The sequence below is a fragment of the Charadrius vociferus genome, unplaced genomic scaffold (genome assembly GCF_000708025.1).
Source record: "Charadrius vociferus isolate BGI_N301 unplaced genomic scaffold, ASM70802v2 scaffold62, whole genome shotgun sequence".
Taxonomy (NCBI): Eukaryota; Metazoa; Chordata; class Aves; order Charadriiformes; family Charadriidae; genus Charadrius; species Charadrius vociferus.
In genome coordinates this window covers 5,749,141-5,770,745 of record NW_009647419.1, presented here as the reverse complement: position 1 = coordinate 5,770,745, position 21,605 = coordinate 5,749,141, and the positions used below count along the sequence as shown (strand labels likewise).

The 21,605-nt window shown below is 39.9% G+C and overlaps 1 protein-coding gene across 1 annotated transcript in view; it reads right to left on the bottom strand.

Moving 5' to 3' along the window:
- The window catches only part of DAAM2 (dishevelled associated activator of morphogenesis 2), a 184,799-nt gene that overhangs the window by 68,744 nt on the left and 94,450 nt on the right, over positions 1–21,605 (bottom strand). The window contains exons 4-5 of the mRNA XM_009880466.1: positions 8,788–8,862; positions 1,690–1,784 (exon numbers count right to left, since the gene is read on the bottom strand). Coding sequence (XP_009878768.1) covers positions 1,690–1,784; positions 8,788–8,862 — 170 coding nt within the window. The remainder of the gene's footprint in view (positions 1–1,689; positions 1,785–8,787; positions 8,863–21,605) is intronic.

Here is a 21,605-nt window from a genome sequence, read left to right as displayed (position 1 = left end):
GCGATTTAGAAGAGAACACTTTATAGGGCAGCTCATAGATGCTCATACTGAAGCTTGTTAGGGTTATTATAAACAGATGAAGCAACAGGCTGTTGTCAAGGGGATCCAGCAGAAGCAGTTAGGTCTGAGCAGGAAAACCCTGCAAGGCTTTGAGCAAAAGACATTGCTCTTTCTTCTTCTCTTTTGCCTTGTGCTCAACCAGGAGGCCAGGCTGTACTACCAACGGTCAACCACCAAAGTGTTTTAGCTGGACATAGAGAGGCCTTGCTGTTGTGGTTATGCTCAATGAAAGCTGTCACTTTCACATAGAAAGCATCAAACCAGCACCACGTTAATGTAATAGAGTTGCTACATCAAGTTGCTACATCAAGTCTCAACAGCACAGGACTTTGGTTTAAAAACCTTGTGAGAGTTGGGACTTAGCAGTTGTCTTAGCTTCCATTTTAACATAAAGTCCAGCTGCATTTTACTGTGGATAGCAACAGACAGGATCAAACAGGCACTTATCCCCTTGGGCTAGGTCTCAATATAGGCCACTGTTTCTCTACTTCCATGTTAAAAGCACTCATCCTACCCACACGCTAAAGTTACCAAAGCCTGACGAATCTTTACACCTCAGAGGAGCACCAGGATCTGGCTCTTACAGCCCATCACAACAGGAGGCAAAACACTGAGGTTTAACCTGATGCGCTCTACCTTATACTTGCCATGAGGTGAGAAGCTGCATGCAGTCAACTTTTTAAACCTCATGAAGGGAAGAAGCACAATCAGCACTTAGCTCTGCAAGAAGTCCCAGAAATATCTTCACTTCAAGTCAATGTAACTGCAACATAAATTCTTTGAGATATTTTTGGCGTAGTTTTTATTTATTTATTTATTGGTTTGGCTAGGTTCCCCCTAAAAAAAAAATAATAATCCGTTTGATTAGGCATTACTGAAGCTCACTGGAACTATGATTTCAGCATAGTGTGGATGCAAACACATTTGGCCTATTTTGGGCCCAATACAAAGATATTCAGAAATTTTTTGACTGAGCGTTTCCTGAGTTCATATCAACTATAGTTATTACTTCTGCACAATGCTCTTCTAAGTGTTAAATAGAAAAGGTTTCTATGCTAGTTAGTTTGCTATTGTTCAGAGCTTTGCTCCCAGAAAAACAAAGATGACCTTGCCTTCAAAGACACAGTACACAATAAAGTCTCTTAACATTTCTCTATGCCACAGTTACACGTAGACCAGGAAGAATGCCAAACCAGGTGATGTCAGATGGATTAGCTGCTTTATACCAAACAGTTCACATTACCAAAGATAAGGGGAAGCCTGAATTCAAAGTTCAGAGTAGAGGCTGAGATTTTGCCCAACATGAATCAAATTACATGGGACATTCAGGGGGCTATGAAGTCTAAAATCTAATCTTCACAGTCATTACCTGTGTTTGCACAGATCTGCCACAGGTTTTTCACAGCAGACTTTGTCTTTTATTTTCCTGGAGCTACATGCTTCAGCATTAGTGTGCCCTACCAACTAGGCAGGTTCAGACCAGGGACTGTAGGGCTCTCTGTGGATTGTCTGAAATATCAGAGGCTTGTGCAAGGCGAGACAATAAGGTTTCTGTCCTTGCCATTCTTTCCCGTGTCACATCTGACCATAGGGAGGCAGTGAATTGTGATGAAAGACGAACAACATTACCTCATGGGCTGAGTCCGCAGAGCTGTCTTCAAGTCTTCAACTATTTTATTTTTCATTTCTGTTTCTTCTTCATCGAAAGCATACAGAGTCTGCATCTGTTCAGAAAAGATGACGACAATCAGGAAAGCTCGGGCTGCCTGGAAGCTAAGAGACAGGCTGGGAATTATGAAAAACAACTACCCCATCAACACATGCAGAGGTGCCTGCCGACCCCTCAACCAGGAAAGCAGCGCCTCGGCTACAAAATGAATCCAGATGAGGCTGCTCATGTGGACTGGCAGCAGCATACTGCTTTGCCACTCTGGCAATAGGTTCTCAGATTACCCCCTCAAAAATCATACTTGCCAGTATGTCCTCAGAAAACTGTACCTAATTTGGAACAGTGGTCTGCTGTGGTAATCTATGGATATGTGAGGCAAAGTTTGTAGGGAGAGGTAGTATCTTTTATTACACTGACATGACTGCAGGGATTTGGGGAAGAAAAAAGGGAAAAAAAACCAGATGCGTGTCAAGTTTCAAAGCATAAAAGCTTTTTCTTCCAAGTGACTAAACAGCCTGCAAGTATCCTGAATTACAGTTTGTGTACATACAAGTTTAACTTTTCTCCCCCACCCAAAGTATATCACCTGGTTTAGGAGACCAATTTTCCCTACCCACTTTGCCCTTGCTAATTAGGAACATTTACTGCAAAAAGCTGGAGCATCATAAAATCCCTCTCCCTATTTTTTAATGAGTAAAATGAAGCACACAAGCACACAGAGACTAGATTTTTCCCCAGCATGCAGCTTGAGATAACTAGAGCTTGCAGTCAACTGGAACTGAAGATGCTGCGTGTCACTGTAAATTAGGGTGAGAGACAATGAGTGGAATACAAGCAAAAAATAACATCCTCAAGGTCAGACAACGCCATTAAAAAAGTTGTATATCAGGAAATCAGAGTTCCAGATTTACACTTAGCACCACTGCAATCTTGTGATGTGAAGCAAGGCTCTGCAGTGCCCGCCGCATATACCAGTCAGGCTCACAACTTCAATCTGTGACCTTTTAAGAAGTCAAGACTCAATGCTGGGAATTCTTAGCCTATAGCTATGTCTTTTTAATCACTTTAATTGTAAAGCAGAAAGGATAAATGCCTCTCTCATTGGCGGGACTTCTGAGGGATATCACTCAGTGGTAGCGGGAAAGCAGCTCTGAGCCCCTTTCTCAAATGAATAACACGATTAAACTAGTATCATCTATCAGGGATCTGGTATTATACCTCTCCGCGGTGGAATCCGAGTAGCTACAATTACGGCCCATTACAGCAAAATATTTAAGTCTTTATTTTCCTGTTCAGCAATCACCAAAGCAAACCTTCCTCTCCCTGAAACTTCCTTTAACCCTCCCCCCCTCCGCAACACCTCACTTCCCTTGGAAGTGCTCCCATGTTGCTTGCTTTTGCAAACCATGTGGTGCCAACACATGTCAGATCCTGAGGGTGGTCATTTGGCTACATGCCGTTGCTGTCTTATGCTGAACAGCTGGCACAGGGAGATGTGTTTAACTCTAGGGGTCCTCTCTCTGATCCACGCTAAAGTCAAATTCACTCAGTAACAGAGCAAGCTATTTCCTGCCCTAATGGAATGACAGAGCGCTACTGATGGAAAATGAGCTGATGATGTTTTATCTTTTGCCAGCATCCCCCGACAGCCAGAAACATAAATTGAAATGCTTAAGCCAAGCCATATATGATCCCTCTCTTCGAAAAATAAACAGAAATCCTGAACAGGCATTATGGAATCTCAATGGCAGAGTCCTGGGGTGTGATCTGGGGCTTGATTTGTATTTTCTTGGGTGACAGCCCATCTGGTCATCTTTCCTTTGGCCCATAAATGCTCCTTTGAAAAGCTCCCATTCCTCCAACGACTTAATTTCTCCTCTGAGCCATTGTGGGGGAAAAGCAAATGGATGGTAGGAAGGTGCTCAACAGTATTTCGTTCAGAGTGAAAAAGGCCCATTTCCAAATGAAACAAATACAAATAATCCTGCCTTTACAACAGAGGGTGATTATAGAAAACCCCTTTTCTTAAGCTGCAGGCAGCCAAGAGCCTTTCATTTCTCACTCACGCGCATGGCCAGGAACTCAAATCCTCATGCCCTCTCTAAAGACAGACTGCTCACGCGTTTGCATTATGAAATAGCTTTCTCGGCAAGAGTTATAGGAAACATAACTGTCCCTGGGAGACAGAGGGGAGGGAACTGTCATTATTTGAGGCTGGATTCCATTAATGTGGCTGACTGATGAATTGCTTTCCTAAACTACAAACTGCACTCAAGGACTAACGTCTGCTGTGCTGAGGATGCAGCTAGTTAATATCAGTTAAACAAACATACTAGGAAGAGGAAGCAAAATAGTGCCAGGTCCTTATCTGGTCCTTACAAAGTGGTATACATAAGGCTCTTTTTTATAAGCACATTTTGCATATTTAAAGTTTTCCAAATTAAGGGCATCACCCAGGATAGTATAGCATCTAGTAACTTGATTTGCCAATTCAAAAAAATTAATGAGTTTGTGAAAACAATCATTCACATGGAATTTTATTTGTAAAACTTCAGGTACTCCAAGAAATTACTTTGGAAAATTTGGCTCCATTTAAAATAAAATAAAATATTTTCGATGTGGCTAATCATTCCCCTAAACGGCTGGGAACGAAGATACAGGACCATAATGACAGTATGTATGTGTGAGAAAGAGAGAGGAAAAAAAGAAAAAAAAAAAAAAGAAAGAAAAAAGGGCATGAACTAGCATCAGCAATACACTGTATGATGGACCTAATTTTACTTAACAGTCTCACACAAATAAAATGAAAAAAGAAGCAAGTATAATAAATAGAGAAAAAGCAACCTGGATGTTCTGATTTCTCATTCTCTTTCTTTAGATCTTGTCTAAAATCATAACTAACGAAGTGTTATCACTATTGAAATCACTTCTAGGTCATAAGCAAATACAACTAAAATTAAAATAGAAATTTGATTAAAAAAATATGGTATTGCATGCCTCCTGTGACATGTCTGGACAATAGTACTTTAAAACATTTCTTCAAAGAAACAAGTCACTAGTAGTTCAAGGTGCACCACCTCTCTAACTACATTAAGGCTGAACTATGAGAATAAACTATGAATAGATGTAATTAAAAAAAACTGAGTTTTTAAGCAAATAAATTTAAAGTAACATAGATGTCACCTAACCCGGAGGGAGGAGTTATCAGCCACCTGCTAAATTCTGCTGAAAAATATATAATTTTAATGTCCTGTGAAGCTGCTGTGCCCTGAGCAAATGCTTTCTGAAAAGGAAAGGAAAAGGGCCTGGTTACAGCCATAGTTATTAATCTTGACCCCTGTCTCATACTCTCGACCAAGCCATCTCTCCAGAAAAGCTGGATCTGCAACTACTGTTCACCTGAAGGTCTCTGTGGAAATGCATACACAGCCAAGCTCGTAAAAGCAACATAGTGCTGTCAGAAGTTTTCCTCCCAGTGAAGTCAGGTCTGTGTTTATTTGTGCTGCCAAGCAGAGAGTATCATGGGGTGAAGAGGGCACAAGGAGCACAGGGAGGTTTCTTTACGTGTGATATTAACGGGGCAGATGCTGCATTTTTAAGAAAAGAAGTTTTGTGTGTTGATGAATCAGCAGAAGACAACAATGACCTTGATAATGGAAATGGTCTCTGATTGTGGGCGTCCTTTCTACCCACAGTGACCAGTATGATTTATAGCATGTAGACATCAGAGGACTGGGCAAATTTGGAGGCTCCTCTTTCTAAATTAGACATCATTAGCAGCTGTCCCTTTCTTTTAAGGACTGGTCTAGAAGATACTCTACCAATGATTTACTTGGCCTCTTCCTTTCAGTCAGGCTACCTGAAGGATGGAACAGTCCCTCCACAGGAATTGCACACTACAGACTAGTAAAGAGATCCAGTTTGCTGTCATATGCTCCCGTGAGAATTGGGTTTGAAAACTATTTTTTAAACTAGTTTAAAAAAAACTAGGTGGTTTTTTTCATAACTATTAAAATCTAAAAAGTCACAGCAACAGAAACAATTGTGGGAACAGAACTGTGCCTAAAATGCGTGGCTTTTTGAACTGGATCTGGAATCTGTGACCTAAAGCGCTTCCTAACATAGTGATCTAAGGTTACAAGTAGGGAATGTCAAACATGTCAGGAATCACCACATCGCTCTCCAGCGTAATCTATGAGGGGCAGATATGACGGGTAACACTGCAGTGGGTCTTCTGAGAAAGTGATCCTTGAGCACAGGGTCCTCGGCCCGCTGAAACGCACAGAAAGATACTTAATGATATCAGCAGGATAAAGGTGCCATTTCCATTTCATCAGCGACTAGGGAGAACTTTTTTGCCAAGCTAGTATTTGAAAAAGAACTTCATCATTAAACAAAAGGACATAGAAAAAGATGTGAAAGCCGCACGTAAAAAGATTCTTATGCAGTTAATTCACAGGAGATGCAAAGATTATTTAAAAAAAAAAACCAACAAGACTTAAGGCATTTTAAGTGTGATTATTGCTACTATTTCAACTCTAATACTTCTTGAAATATTTCTAATTAAAATATTGCAGTACCTGATAGTGCCCAAGAGACGCAAACTGAAATAGACTAGACAGTGTCAGGAAGGAACATGAAACATGTTTTTCTTTTACCACTTCTGAGCCAACTCCACTTGGATGCAGTTTAAAAAAAATAATTAAAAAAACCCCACCACTAAATTTAGGACTGAAATTATAAGGGACCCAAAATAACCATTTGGAAGTTAAGAATCTCAGAGGTCTAAATAATAATGAATAGAACATGTCTTTTAAAGTGTGTTGGAGCTGGTTCTCAGCTGGATTACTCCAGTTTTCCGCTGATACAATTCCTGTGAAATCAAGTCAACTAAGTTTCACCTGCCTAAAAGGGAAGCAACTAAGTGGTAAATCAGAAGCAGGGGTTTTAACCCCAGTGTGTCGTCTTAACACTTCAAGCGTAAGAGTAAATCATGAGCCTTGACGCCAAATAAAAGGTTATCAATCATTCAGTGCTGAGGCATGCAAACAACATTACGGGGCTGGTGTTTATTGGTGCTCTTAAAACATGTTTAAAATTAGAAACATAGGCCAAAATATAGTCTCATTCCATGGAAGTGCTCCAGATTTACAATAGTGGCGTGTACATATTCACTCCAGGTTTACATCAAGATCATTTAAAGACCAATCCAAAAGTCACTGAAATCAATGGAAAAACTTTCAGTAGATTCAAGAAGCCTTGGATCAAATCCTACTAGAAGTATTTGGCTCAGTGACATTGCAAGGTTTCATACTCATTTTTTTCCTTAATGGCCCTTGTAGAGCAAATTGGTTCAGTCAGGAAATCAAAGCACAGTACCATGCCAGTCACAAAAGCTCAATCTCTTTTCTCAAAACAAGCCTATAGTCTTTCTATTCCACTACCCTGCCCCAAGAAAATCTGGCATGAAGGAAGGTGATCATTTTGGGTATTCATGACTCACAGTAGAAAGCAGCTTTTCTTTAATCTTCTTACAGTGAGTTATAACAACTTGTAAATCTTGATTTTTCTTACTGAGCAAGACATATTTCACCAGAGAAATGCATCAGTATTGACACATTTAGCATCCATTAGGGCATTATTTTTATGAAATTATTTTCTCCTTTAGAAATCAAACATAAAAGCCTAAGTAAACAAATAAGGTGTGCTACCTAAGATGCTAGGAACAGAATTCTATCATCACTTCTGCACAACGGCCAAAAAAAGCTGAGTAGACATTGCACATAAATAACTGGAGGCAAAATTTGGTTATAAAAATCAGTAAAAGGATCTGATTCCAAAATTTAAGATCTACCACATCAAAGGAGATCAGTGGATGCTATATGCATGTGTTCTGCTTCTGCTGTTGACCACCTCTACTGGATGCTTCAGAGGAAGAGACATATTATACGGCTATTGAACAAGGACAATTAGAGAAAGTTTTTCTCATATATCTTGTTGGGTTGTAGCCGATGTCTAAGGTGTTACAGCTTTATGTTCCTCTACTTATCTGCTCTTGTGTAATTGGATATTATCTTACATAAACAACTACTTTTTCTTTAATTCTACTACTAGACTAATAAACCCACTGTTACTGTGTAGATTAGTTAGAAGTCAATTTGAAACCACACAACAAAACAAAATTTTACCTAGTTTTCAAATAGTTGCTTTTCTAATTCATAAAATATTCTCTTGTTCTTCTATTCTGAAGGGCTAAATAGGGGCCTTGGTTCCCTCTTGTCCACGATTTCACACAATCCTCACTTACAGGCTGCACTCAAGATTCCTCTTGAAGAACCAAATTATTTCACCTCTACTTGGCCCAGACGACACACAGGTCTCCAAAAATGCTAAGTGCAGTTAAAAGTACAGTTTTGGAAAAAGATGCTTTCAATTGTCACAGTTTCAGACTAGCTAGCCTGCCAAGACACAAGCATGAGTGTGTGCATGTGCTGAAAGCTAGCTTTACATTAACGTTCCTCAAAATTTCCAAAATAGGGGTCAAAGCTGAACTACCTTTGTGCTCCAGCAACACTCAAGAGCCTTACAATCTCTTCAAGGTCATTATGGTCTACTACAGTTTAAAGCCAGCTGAATTGTACAGGAATTCAAAAAAGGCCCACAGCCATTTTTGTGCCTTCTTTTCAGGACCAGTGCCAGCAAGCAGAGATCTAAGGATCAGGGCCATACTTTGGGATAGGCTTCACATCTGGCACATAAATAATTTTCAATCATCAATCTCATTACTCCAGCTCTGAATTTTTATTCCAGAGTCTAATTTGATTGCCGTCAGTGATCAGTATTGTAGAAATAAAAACTGGAAATGCATGTGGTGCTTTCTAATCTATTCTGCTAGAGCAGGGCTTTTTCTTAATACACATACTCGTCTTCTTTTGGAAATCCTATTTTCAGTCAGTCATGCACTTGGGCTAACATTTCTCTCTGCTTTGGGTACTTCTTCCTAAAGAAACATCCCTACGGTAGGAAACCTTCCCTGCTTTGCAGGAGAGGTAACTTACTGCTGCCATGGAATTGATGCGGTCAATGTAGTAGTCCGGCCAGCTGGTAGCAAGCTTATTAGGATCTTCTTGTTCCTGAAACAGAAAGTTAAACAAGCTTACACAAGGAGCCTTTACAGGATGAAATGCCACTGTAGAACCACCTGAGATTCTTCCCTGCGCTGTTCTTTATTGTGGTATCTCCCCCCGTATTCCTGTACAATGCACATAGATGTGTTTTATAGCATTTATTACAAACATTTCTGAAAGTGTAATGTTAGCACTATCACCATGCTGTGTCAGACAAAAAGAATCCCCTTCAGCTAAGGTTACTGAACACAGAGTAATAAAGCCTGATTGAGACACAATTATCTTTGGCATCTAAGCAGCAAATCTCAGTCCCTTAAACATGCTATGTTGTTTCCAAGTAGAAGGACAGCTCATTTACAGAAAACAGGTTTACATTTTGTAGCTTTATATTGACAGATCTGATAAATTATTTTTCCTCTCTACTGCTAGAGTGATGTTGGGATTCACCAACAAAGGTGTCTAACACCTGCTATGGAAAAAAAAAAAAAAAGTCAAGTTAAGGAACCTGAAAAGAAGCTAAAAGACTGCCTTATTTTGATGTGATAAACCAAAAAGGGGTTTAGACTGGACATCAGGAAGCATTTCTTTACCGAGAGGGTGATCAAACACTGGAACCAGGCTTCCTAGAGAGGTGGTTGATGCCTCAAGCCTGTCAGTGTTTAAGAGGCATTTGGACAATGCCCTTAATGACATGCTTTAGCTTTTGGTCAGCCCTGAAGTGGTCAGGCAGTTGGACTAGATGATCATTGTAGGTCCCTTCCAACTGAAATATTCTATTCTATTCAATTCTATTCTATTCTATTCTAAAAAGTTAAGCACAACCTCAGAACATCCAAAGGAAAAGAACAGCATCACCTCAGTTACAGTAGGAGCAGTATTAATCCTTCTATAATCCAAAAAAATCCACCTGAAATCATCTTCACTAGACTAAGATCAAACAAGCTCAACTTTTAAAGGAAGACCTAAGCCTACTCAGGAACCAATTCTTTCTTGTTCCTTGGGTACTCAAGGGAAATGAGATTTCATTCTAATGTGGCTATTTATTTCTAGATAGGTGTAACACTCACTGGCAAAATGAGGACTGATTTCTAGGATCCTAATCTACCATTGTAAACTACAAATAACTTACATAAAGACTCCTAGCATATGATAAGATTGAACCACTTGACTCATCCTACAGATGTCCAAAGGTTTATGAAGACTGTGGATCTCACCAATGTTGTCTGTGTATAAATGCTTACTCATTCGAGAAAAGTTACTCTGGAAGAGATACACAACACTACTACATGTGAAGGTCTATCAGCGTACCTCAGCTATTCCAGAACGGTTTGGTTTAGAGATGAGAAATAGCTCTACATGCTCCCTGCTGAGTCACATTTGGAAAACACGTTGCTACTTGACAAGTTGCTACCAGGCTACATACCAACACATGGCAACAATGCTGCACAAATCAAAATCTTCATATTTAGAATTCAAAACAAAATCACAACTGAGACTTGGATATTTCCTTCCCCTCTCTTCATTTCACTGTTCTTTCAACATGTAAATTAAAGGATTATCTCTATTTACGATACTAACAAAACAGTTTTGTCCCCATCTAGCAAAGAACTGCAGTACAGGCACATCCTAGGCAGATCACAACTCTTTATTCAGCCCTTGCATCCAACCAAACAATTAAGAAGAGCAGAAGATTTAAACAAAGCATCATATGGTAGACTACCACTGTACCACTGTATGAAAAGTATGAGAGGCTGTCAAAGCGGCAAGAGATACCAATTACATCCACAGTTGCTATGTACCCACCACTTCATGATAATAAATAGCACAATTAAGAACAAGGTGACCTTTCTCAAATTAAGTGAGAAGTTCTGCTGATTTTCTGTATTTCTCTTTCCTGGCCACTTTTCAGGAATGCAATGGACCGAAATCTGTGTCAAACGACACATTACAGAAATATGCAACTCCCTATCAATGGCCAGTTAGAATTGCCATACCACATGTTATTGGTAGACTGCCTTTTGCTGCCCCTTTTCTGTGAGTATGTCATGGCAGTCATAACCCTGACAACAGTTTCACACTCAGCAGACCTTAACTTCCCCTGCAAAAGTCGATATATGACCTTGATGATGGAAAAATAAATTGAAACATACAATAGATAAATACAGCATTATTTTTATAAGATAACCTTATCATCCCCAAAGAGAACAATAGAGACGGGGGCTAATCCAGAGGCAGTGAAGTAAGGTCATTCTGCAAGGAACCAGGTTGAGCCACCAATCTGAAGTGCAAGGTGTGCTCATATGCCCTTCTGAAATTTTTCTCTGCAAAGAATTATAAAAGCCCAAGTAACAGCTATAATTTTTTGCAGAGTACAGGTGACAAGAACATTGTCAGAACAGGGCATACATATGTGCCCTATACTTCTCCTGCCTCCATTCTGAACTCCAAGTTCAGAAATAAACACATGTAAATTAAGGACTACCCGTATTCATCATTTATATCCCAAAATATGCTACAATACTTTTTCTCCTTAACATTCTTTAGGGGGAAAAAAATGTATAACTGCTGGAATGCTGCAACTAACCTTTCTAGATGTCTAGTTTAGACACACAGGCTGAAGAGCATCAGGATTGATAAACTAAAAAAAAAAAATAATCAGAGTTCTGAATAATTTCCTACTTGAAGACAAACCATTAGAAATTTCACAATCAGAACCAAGGATAAGATGACTCTGATTCCCTTAAGTATATCTGTATATGTGGTTAGCTTGGCAAATGAGATAAGGTCTTTGGTATATCCTGCTTTTGACCATTCTCTGTCCACTACAAATTAGTCTGAACTCTGAGTCTGTGAGTCTTGTGTTTTGGTTTTAATTAGAATTGGGAGAAAACTGGTTGGAGTGGAACACAGCAAGTGTAAGCTTTTTTTCTGAACTAAAGCCCAGACTGAAGCTGTACGTTGCTGAAGTTAAAACAGTTTTAGCACTATGTAGTCCTCACTTTCTGAAGCTGTTCTGTCACAAAAGCATATTAAGCAGAAAAGTCCATCTAATTTCAGTTGTCCTCCACACTCCTTATTCAGACCAGAATTTTACAGCTGTCAATGCGTGTTTTACTTCACTAAAATGAATGTGATTATATACTTAAAACCTGGCACTCTATTGCCCTTATAAAGCCCCAGAAAGCTACTTATACTTGGGATGAACATATAGATTTTTGTCCAGCCCCATGAAATCATTAGGTGGCACAGTGTTGTTTATAGCAATCACCTGGGCAACATTTTCAAAAGAGAGACAAGTTCACACCTGTAGCATCAGAGCCATTGGGAAAAAAAAAACAAACAAAACAACCCCACACATTTCATTGCCTAAATTATGTGAGATCTGCCCATGATAAGAAATTGCTGTACCTTTTTTCCTCTCAGAGAGGGTAAGATACGTCAAAAATAGAAAGCAATTCAGGGTGCGTGGGGCAACAACAGGGTGCTGGGTTTTTTTCTATGTTTTGGTTTTAGTGTCTTCAGGGTTTTGACCCTCAAAAAATACCCCAGAGAAAACTGCAAAGCAACTTCATGATAATAGCAAAACCCTTCCCTTGCTCCAGGAGACAGAGAAGGAGGGGGGGAAAAAAAGCCAAACCAAAAAATGAGGCCCTAATATACAAAGCCACATAGGTATCAAAAGCTGGAAACAATAACCCATCTGTATAAGGGAAAACATTAGCTGAAGGAACCTATTAAAGCAAAGCCTTCATTTAGCTCCTTGAATAGTGTAAATATTACATTAAAAAACAGACGTCAGCTTGTGGACTTTATAAGGGGCCATATCATTCTTCACTGGAGTAACAACTATGTAACTGCTGTGAAAACAGGATCTTGATACTATACAAGCCTACAATATAGCCAAGGTATTATATAGGCTTTGACACTAATTTGGACAGGCTCCATGCCTTGGTGGAGAGTGGAACTTATGACTTCATCCCAAATAGGACTTAATGGAGTTCTGCAAATATTTGGACCATCTGAACCAATCAAAATGAAACAAAATAAAACGAAGTATTGTGCGCAGAGCTCAGCTGATCCTGAGAGCCTTTTTTGCGAATCCTGGGAGACCTGATCCATTGGGCAAGCTGTCCTCTAGAGAGCAGAGACCTTTAGTGGATGCCATGTCAGACAGACGAGCATTTGCAATACAAAGACTGCCGTAATAGATATAATCAAGATTTATAACTACTGCCATTCTTGCAAAACTTTCTACAAAGAAGTACTAAACACTAGTGTTACAGAAATCACATGGAAATGCCAGATATTTACAGCTGAGTGAATCATGAAAATGAGACACTCTATATATGGTGGGTGCTTCCTTCAAGATGGTTTCAGTTTTGAAAGAAACAGCACAGAGAAGGCCTGAACAGTTGCCTGCATTGAAGCTCTTTTGTGGCGAGCACTGGGTTTCAGTTTCCAGTGATGACACACGGGTATTTTACTCTGCACCAAACAGATCCCAAACAATGTTGAGCAGTTCTCGAGAGCGTGTCCAGAAAATCTGAGCATGTCAAAGCATTAATAAATACATCAACAAAACAAGCAACTTTACAAGGCTTCTGTCCTACAGATGGAGGCAGGGAGACATATACGGTGACATGACAATTAAAACTCATCCAGGAAATCATTGGCAGAGTTAGAAACAGACACTGATTTGACACTGGATCCAGCACTCTCTTCTTTCCACCATCATTTATATCAGGTTGTTTTTATGCGATGTAGACAAATCCCAGCTCCATGGAACCAGCAGGTGCTTAGCATCCCTGAGTGTCCAACCATTACATGGACTTTGCCACTACCTGCACATACGTCCCTGTGATAAATTGCCAGGGTTTATGAATCCTTCTAACATGCAAATTAAAATAACACTTCACCCTTGAACAGATGCATCGAGAAATATACCATATGTTACAGACATCATACAACAAGCATGGGTACTACGGGGATGACGTCTATTCACTGGCAACATGACTTCTTTCTCAAACCCATCTCTTCAGAACTGCAGACAGTTGACCTTACTGCTTTGCACGGTTCAGAACAGAATGGGAACAACCCACATACCTGATTGTTGCAAAATGTGGGTTTAAAAATCTTTCTTGGGCAAGGAACCATGATACCATTCACTAAGCTCCTCTCTATATCAATAAAAACAGCGTGCAAACACAGATGAAGAATATGAAATGAGGCTACCATAATACAAATTCCTGTTCCAGCTTGTTCACTGTATAGTTTCCAGACACTGCATGCTCAAGTTTATACTTGAGTCACAAAGAATTGCATTTTCTTGGAAAAGCCACATTAAGGTTAGTGTGGTTCATCTTCTCAAAAGCCTGTACGCACCATTCTAGTACCTCACAGAGGTGAAAGGTTATTTTACCTGGTATGAAGGGTCAGCATCAGCACATACAGTTCAGAAAATATAAATCACGTAGTTCAAGTTATTACAAGAAACTAATACTTTTTAAGAAAAAGTGAAATGTGCTATTTGTCATACTGAGTAAGTCCATGTAGCTTTTTATATATATATATATATCCCATTAAATAGCAATGGGAATTGGGATCCTGATTACAAATAACTGGGGATTTTTCAGTGATTTTTTTTTTTTTTTAATGCCACTTCACTGAAACTTTAACTTTTAACGTGACTTACATCAAATGATATGAAAGCTTTGCTGGATAAAGATTCACTGCTTCTGGATGAAGCCCTCCCACACTCTTCAGAACAACAGCTTAGCTGGTACAACATTCATCTGAGATGTGCAGGATTCAGACTCATGTCCAAGTTCTATTTCAAAGTCAGATGCATGACCCTTGCTCTCCACATGAATATTCTTGCCACTATAAACAAGGTGCATTTTTTGTTTGCTTGGAGCATGGAAGATGGTTGTTACTTGTGCTGTATTTCCCACAAGTGCTACTCTTCTCCCTTCTGATACTTTTTAAAGACTCAACTTATCACAACATCTGCTATTAATACTGAATACAATACATTCTTGTAACACCTTGCACTCTACACTGTCAAAGGTCCTAAAAGAATTGAATGTATTAGGTTTTTCAGTCTCTCTTTCAGTGAGATCAGCAGAAACAGGGAAAATGGGATGCAGACAATTACACAGTTCCCAGTTACACAGGAAATCTGTAGCACAGTCAAGAATGAATCCATGCTGAAGTTGTACCACATTCCCATCCAAATCACTGTTCCCTCTGTTTTCCACGACTGACTTACTGACTTTTCTTCACTTCAAGGAGAAGTTCAGCTTTCAAAGAAACATTTACCTGTTCGTTAACACACTGTCCATTCTATTGGCTATGGCTCAGTTCAGAGCAGCCAAAGTTGCATAAATAAAAAGCACTTTCATTAAAGGACACGGAATGTGTTTGATCTGCTGTGCGATGAAATACTAATTCAGAATTGGAGCTAAAATACATCTAAGCTTTTCAGACAGTTTACGTCTCCAAAAAGCCAACCATGTCCCAAGAGATGCTAATTTTGAAACAGGACAGACCATAGGACTGAGCCATTCGCTAGACAGATGTGGTGACTACTTTATTTCTCAGACTCCCTGACTAGCATTTACACAAATATTCTCAGGGTTTGGGGGAGGGAGCTATATCCAAGACTTTTAAGCACAATTTATCCAGAGTGAGAAAAAATGTGCAGATAATAATCCTTCTGCTACAAAGCACAATTTATCCAGAGTGAGAAAAATAAACTTTACTTCTCTCCCTGGAATTAAGCTATTGATGTGCAGATAATAATCCTTCTGCTACCAAAGCAGTCTACTGTATATCTTATTAAAAGGAAATATTCATTAATTACCAGCTGGAGCATGCGACTGAGGAGCTCTAATTGCCTCTCATAAAGGTCAGGTATAGCCAGACATGCTTCCAGTTCACTGGATTATGACACAGGAATATTTTACCTAACAGACTACAGGGTTGTGGGATTTTTTTTCTTTGATTTTTTTTTTTTTTTTTTGCTTCTTTTAGCCTGATTTCTGTCCTACTGCTAGCAACTTGAAGGACCTAATAATGAGTTCCTAATAATGTAGTTCTGAGGAGAGGGATCTGGGTGTCCTGGTAGATTGTAAATTATCCATGAGCCAGAAATGTGCCCTTGTTGCCAGAAAGGCCAATGGAATCCTGGGCTGCATAGGGAAGAGTGTGGCCAGTAGGTTGAGGGAGGTCATTCTCCCCCTCTACTCGGCACTGGTGAGGCCACAAATGGAATACTGTGTCCAGTTTTGGGCTCCCCAGTTCAGGAGGGACAGGGAGCTGCTGCAGTGAGCCCAACGAAGGGCGACCAAGATGATTGAGTGATTGGAGCATCTCCCTTATGAGGAAATGCTGAGAGAGCTGGGACTCTTTAGCTTGGAGAAGAGAAGGCTGAGGGGAGACCTTATTATTGCTTACAAATATCTAAAGGGTGGGTTGAAGGAGGATGGAGCCACACTCTTCTCGGTGGTTCCCAGTGACAGGACGAGGGGTAATGGACATAAGTTGAAACATAGGAAGTTCCGTTCCAACACACGGAAAAACTTTACAGTGAGGGTGACAGAGCACTGGCACAGGCTGCCCAGGGAGGTTGTGGAGTCTCCTTCTCTGGAGATGTTCAAGACCTGCCTGGATGCAGTCCTGAGTAATGTGCTCTGGGCAATCCTGCTTTAGCAGGGGAGTTGCACTAGATGATCTCTAGAGGTCCCTTCCAACTCTGAAGATTCTGTGATTCTGTGATATGACCTCTGATGCTAGTTACTAACCAGCCTTTCAAAGGAAGAATCAAAGGCTTCACATAATTTTTTTATCACAAAATGCCTTATACTGCCAAACTGTGGAACTCGCTGCCACAAAATATAATAAAGTCTAAAAGCATAAAAGTGAAAAAGGGATACATTTATGAAGGATGAGGATTCCTTCTTAGAAATCTTGTCATAATACTGAGAGAAGCTTCAATGTTGCTGAAATTCACCAGCATTTAGAAATTAAAATGGGCTATCAGTCATTTTTGAAAGATGGTTTGCTCTACCACAGGCTGAAAAACTTTCAAATAAAGTTAAATACATGCTTTGTTTTGAACTGCTTATTCCATCCATCACTTTTTTGGCTTCCCAAGCACCCATAGATATAGCAACTCCAGAAGTTGTACATTGTACACACATGATGTGTCACTTCCAACTTAATCCAACACTCAAAACCACTTCCAATTAATTACTGCTAATTGGTATCAGTCTAATGGAGATGAAGGCCATGCTTTTATTTCTTCCAGAAAACATGCTAGATCCATTGCATACACACACAGAGATACACAGTTTCTCACTGAAAATGGACTGAAATGTCATACTTGGCTGGCAGAAAGGTGGTTGGTGTAGTGTCATGAGCTGAAGATAAGAATTTTTTCTGAAACCTCAGAAGTCTCAACCACTGGTTTTAATGAACTGTGTAATTGTAGTGTTTAAACCAAGATTTTACAATAATCATGTCTGGCACAAGATTTACTATAGATTACTGATGGTGAGAATCACATTTTAATGAACTTTAAATTATAGCAGGATTGCATAGTACACTTTTAGTTTTAAGAATCTTTCTTCTCTTTCCTTTTCTGTTGGCTTCTTATCATTCTTCTCAATACAGACAGATGTAAACTTGCTGCCAGCACGGACTGCATCAGCCTCCTCTTGTCATTTACGGATAGTACAGATGTGCTTGTCCCTCTTCAAACATATTTAGCCCTGCTGTAGGATGGGGATTCCACCATCACCAGGCATTAATTTATAGGCAGTGCAGTGACCAAAAGGACAACTTGTCCCTATATTTACAGAACTACTAAAACATACAGCTGAGGCTGCACTGAATTATCCAGTGCCCTTAGTCCTCAGGACAAAGCTTACTTGCCGAATCAAAGTCTACCGGTATTACGCATTGTTCTTCCGCTGAATGTTTTACTGTTGTCATGGAAGTTGATCTCTTGTTGGATACGTTCTCCTGACTCTGTTGCTGCCTAAAGATCATTCTGTTGTAATAGCTGAAGCCCATACTCATGTTTAAAACCTCTTATATGCTCTACTTTTCGCAAGCCCAAATCAATCAACTGATACTTTGCAGTTGATAAGTGTATAATCTAAATAATGAGCTGCCAAATAAGGCAATCCATGAATTCCCTGCACTTCCAATGAAGAAGTTCTCAGGAGCGTACCTTCCCTCAGCCCATTCCGTACACTTCTTTTAGAGGTGAAGTGAAATGTCCACTATGGAAGACCCTACCAGGACCAGGAGGTCAGTTCATGATCATTCTACTCATCGGGTCTTCAGGAGAGGACAAAACGTTTCTCATAGACACAGCCTGCTCTCCAGGTGCATGTCTGTGGACTTAGATTGTACTCCTCAACCATACCTCTGTCCTCAGAAACGTGTGGCAAGCTTGAGGTCAGGATCAAGGTTCTGCAGTAATTCCTGTGGCAGTTAAAGCCTACAATCTGTCACTATCACAGTAAATCCTAAGCAGCAGCGGGACATAGGCTATTGTTTCCTTAACATCCAAGCTCTGCATTGTCCCTCCTACTTTTTACTCTGTGTTATGTAAAAGTATTGTGTGTACATTTCCATTCTAGTATTGACTGTGTTCAGCTTACAGTCAGCTTGCTCTGGATACAGAAAGGGACTTTTCCCTCGCCCATCCAGCTTACCTTGCTCCCTTTCCAACAGCACTATTTTCAGCTCTATCCCTACCCCACTAGTATTTATGTCATTTGGACCGTCTCCTTCCTCACTTCCTTTCCTCCTCCTCCTCCTGGCATTTTTTATGCAATGTGAAAAGCCACAGAAGAACCCAGCCTGCGTAACTGAGCCTCCTGTCTGCCACATGCCTGCACTGAAAGTTTATCTTTTTGTCCTACTCTGTTTATCTCCAGCCAGCAACCACTTCCAATCTTTTCTAAATAAAATGAAGTCACCTACCATTCCTGGTAATCAGCCTGCATGTTGCTTGATGATGGGAATGAAATGTCACTAGCCATGCTCAAAGACACATGGAACTACCTAAGACACATCTACTTAGAACCAGCACAGCTACCTAGGACTAGCGTTTGTTAATGTCAAACTCTAAAAGATTTCTCTTCACTGTTCACAAGACGTCCTCCAGCTCACTTCTGCTCTGGGCCCTTTACTAAGAGTGATGACAGCTGGATGGTCACAGCAGCCACGTATTTTCTATTTGTCTCCCTCACTTAAGGCCAGTCACTATCAAAAAAAACCCCACTAAAGTTAGGAGCTGTTGGACAGATGAACAAAGGGAACAAATACAGACTGAGAGGCCCGTGGCTTTCAAGTTGTTAACCCAATATTTGAGTTTATCATTCAGGTGCTTTGTCTGTCTCTCCCCTTTCCATAAACTTGGGTAAAACTGTTTCCTTTCTCCCAGCTTTCACTTCTCTCACCTACAACCTGCAAAATGCTTGGGTTGCCAGATGCCTTTCAACAGATGACTGAATATCATGGAAGACAATGTGATTTTCACCTCCAGTTAGGTGTGCAACTGAAATTGTCACATCTGACTAATGAAAACTAAACAATTCTCCAGAACACTAGAAGGAAATTTCTTTCTTTCTCTTCATGGTTATCACTAGATCCTGGCCACGGTTCTTCACTGTGCCCATTTCTAAACTTTCCACTGAAAAGATAGGGAAGGGAATTCAGCAACTCTTCCTGCGCAGTATTCACTGGCTTTTGAAAGGCTGATGAGCATTCAGTGAAAGTCAGAATACAGAGAAGAGCGAGCCTTGGTCTGTGCCAAATCTGCTTCTCACGTACCAGAGAAATATGCTAGTCATTTACATATCCTTTGCTCTTGCTTATCCAAGTAAGACTAATCTGAAAGGTGAGAACTGCATTGTACACAGTATATATTATTACTATTGCATACCATCAGCAGGACTGACTCATACTTGGATTGTGGAGACCCAGAAGTTTTGCAAGAGGACAGACAAGGATAGAACATAATCCAGTGGCAGCAACTATGTCACACAATCAGCATTTACACGTACTTCCCATACAGCAGAATTGGATTGCTCACCATTATTTTTGTTCTTAAGTACAGCAAATTACACCATGTTAGTAGGATGACAGCTGGATAAATGTTTTCTCTATTTTTTTTTTTTCCTTCTTTTTTTTCCATGGTAGGGTCAAATCTGCTCCCACTGAGCTTTCCCAAGCTCCCACAGAATGCAAGCCAAATGCGAAACACAGCATTAGGCATGATGATGACAATTTTCCAACTATCACTGTATAAACTCAGGACTATTTTGGGCCTGATTTTTGAGACGTGTTGAGTGCTAACTTCAACTGGAGCACTAGTAGCACACCTGAAAAATGCAGAACTGCAAGACAGACACCCAAATTCTACAAAATCTATAGCAAATACAGTGGCAAGTTTATGGCGTTTATGTCTTCAGCAGTCTGAACAAAAGAGCTGGGAAGGCATTTTCTAAGCAACAGCTAACCTCCCTTGTTGGAGAGAGAGAGGGAGAGGGAGAGGGAAGAAGAAACTAAAAATATTCCATGCCGTTCCCATGGGGTTGCGGGGAAAAGACGACTTTTTTATTATACATAAATAAATATATAATTTCAAGGCCCTGACCCAAAATAACCTCTTACACCAGGATAAATAAATGAGTCTGTAACTGTTAGCATTGTGGCATGGAAAACATAAACCAAGTAAAATGAAAGATTTGGAAAAACTCTTATCTCCTCTTATCTCCTTATCTCCTCTGCTATAATGTGCTCTTTTTGGTATCATGATTCCAAGCTGCAATAATGGTATATCAGCTGAACTGGGCAAGCATTTTTGCCTCCTTGACACAAAATTCATCCTTTAAACCACTACAAGAGTGATTCCAAGAAAAGAAATATATTTTTAAAAGGAGTCTCTCACATCATTAAGCCATTCTTTCTCAAAGTAACCACTTTGGGGTACTTGCTATGAAAAGGAAAATATCAAGTAAAAAAAAAAAAAAAAAAACATGAAGGCACAATTACAGGAACTTAATGTTAGACCATACGAAATGTCCAGTATTTCTTCTCAGGTATGCTGACCTACACAGGGAATAATGGGGTCAACATCACCAAATTTGTACTTACGTGAGATGAGAAAAATGCGTAAATTCATTATTTGAAATTATAAAAGAATGAGATATTGTCTTATATGAATGTCAAGTTTTATTCTTCCAGCAAAAACACATTCTGTGCATTAAATGATGTAGAAGGAAATATATATTGTTTTACGCTTTATTTTACACTGTATTAACCACGTCCCCCAAATTTGGGAGCTACTACTTCAGCCTACAACACACATCAATAGGTGACATTAACCAAACAGCTCCTTCACACTGAAAAGACCCAAGTGCACAACTAATCAGGAAACAGTGCATTTGCTGCATTAGTGACACTCGCTGCATTTTGTTACTTCCCGTTATGTCCTGTGCTTGTCATAGGCCAGATTTTCTGAATTTACCGTTCTAAAGCCTACTTGCATTTCTAACAAAGTAATTTTTGAAGCCATGTGCCTGTCTTCCATACCTAGACTAAAGACACTGGAATGACCCAGTGTCAGCATCAAGCTAACAAATCATCCCAAACATCTGAGCATGAAGTCATTCTGTTAACAGAAAAAGGAACAGATGCTGGTGGGAAAAAAGCAAGTTAACTCCACAATT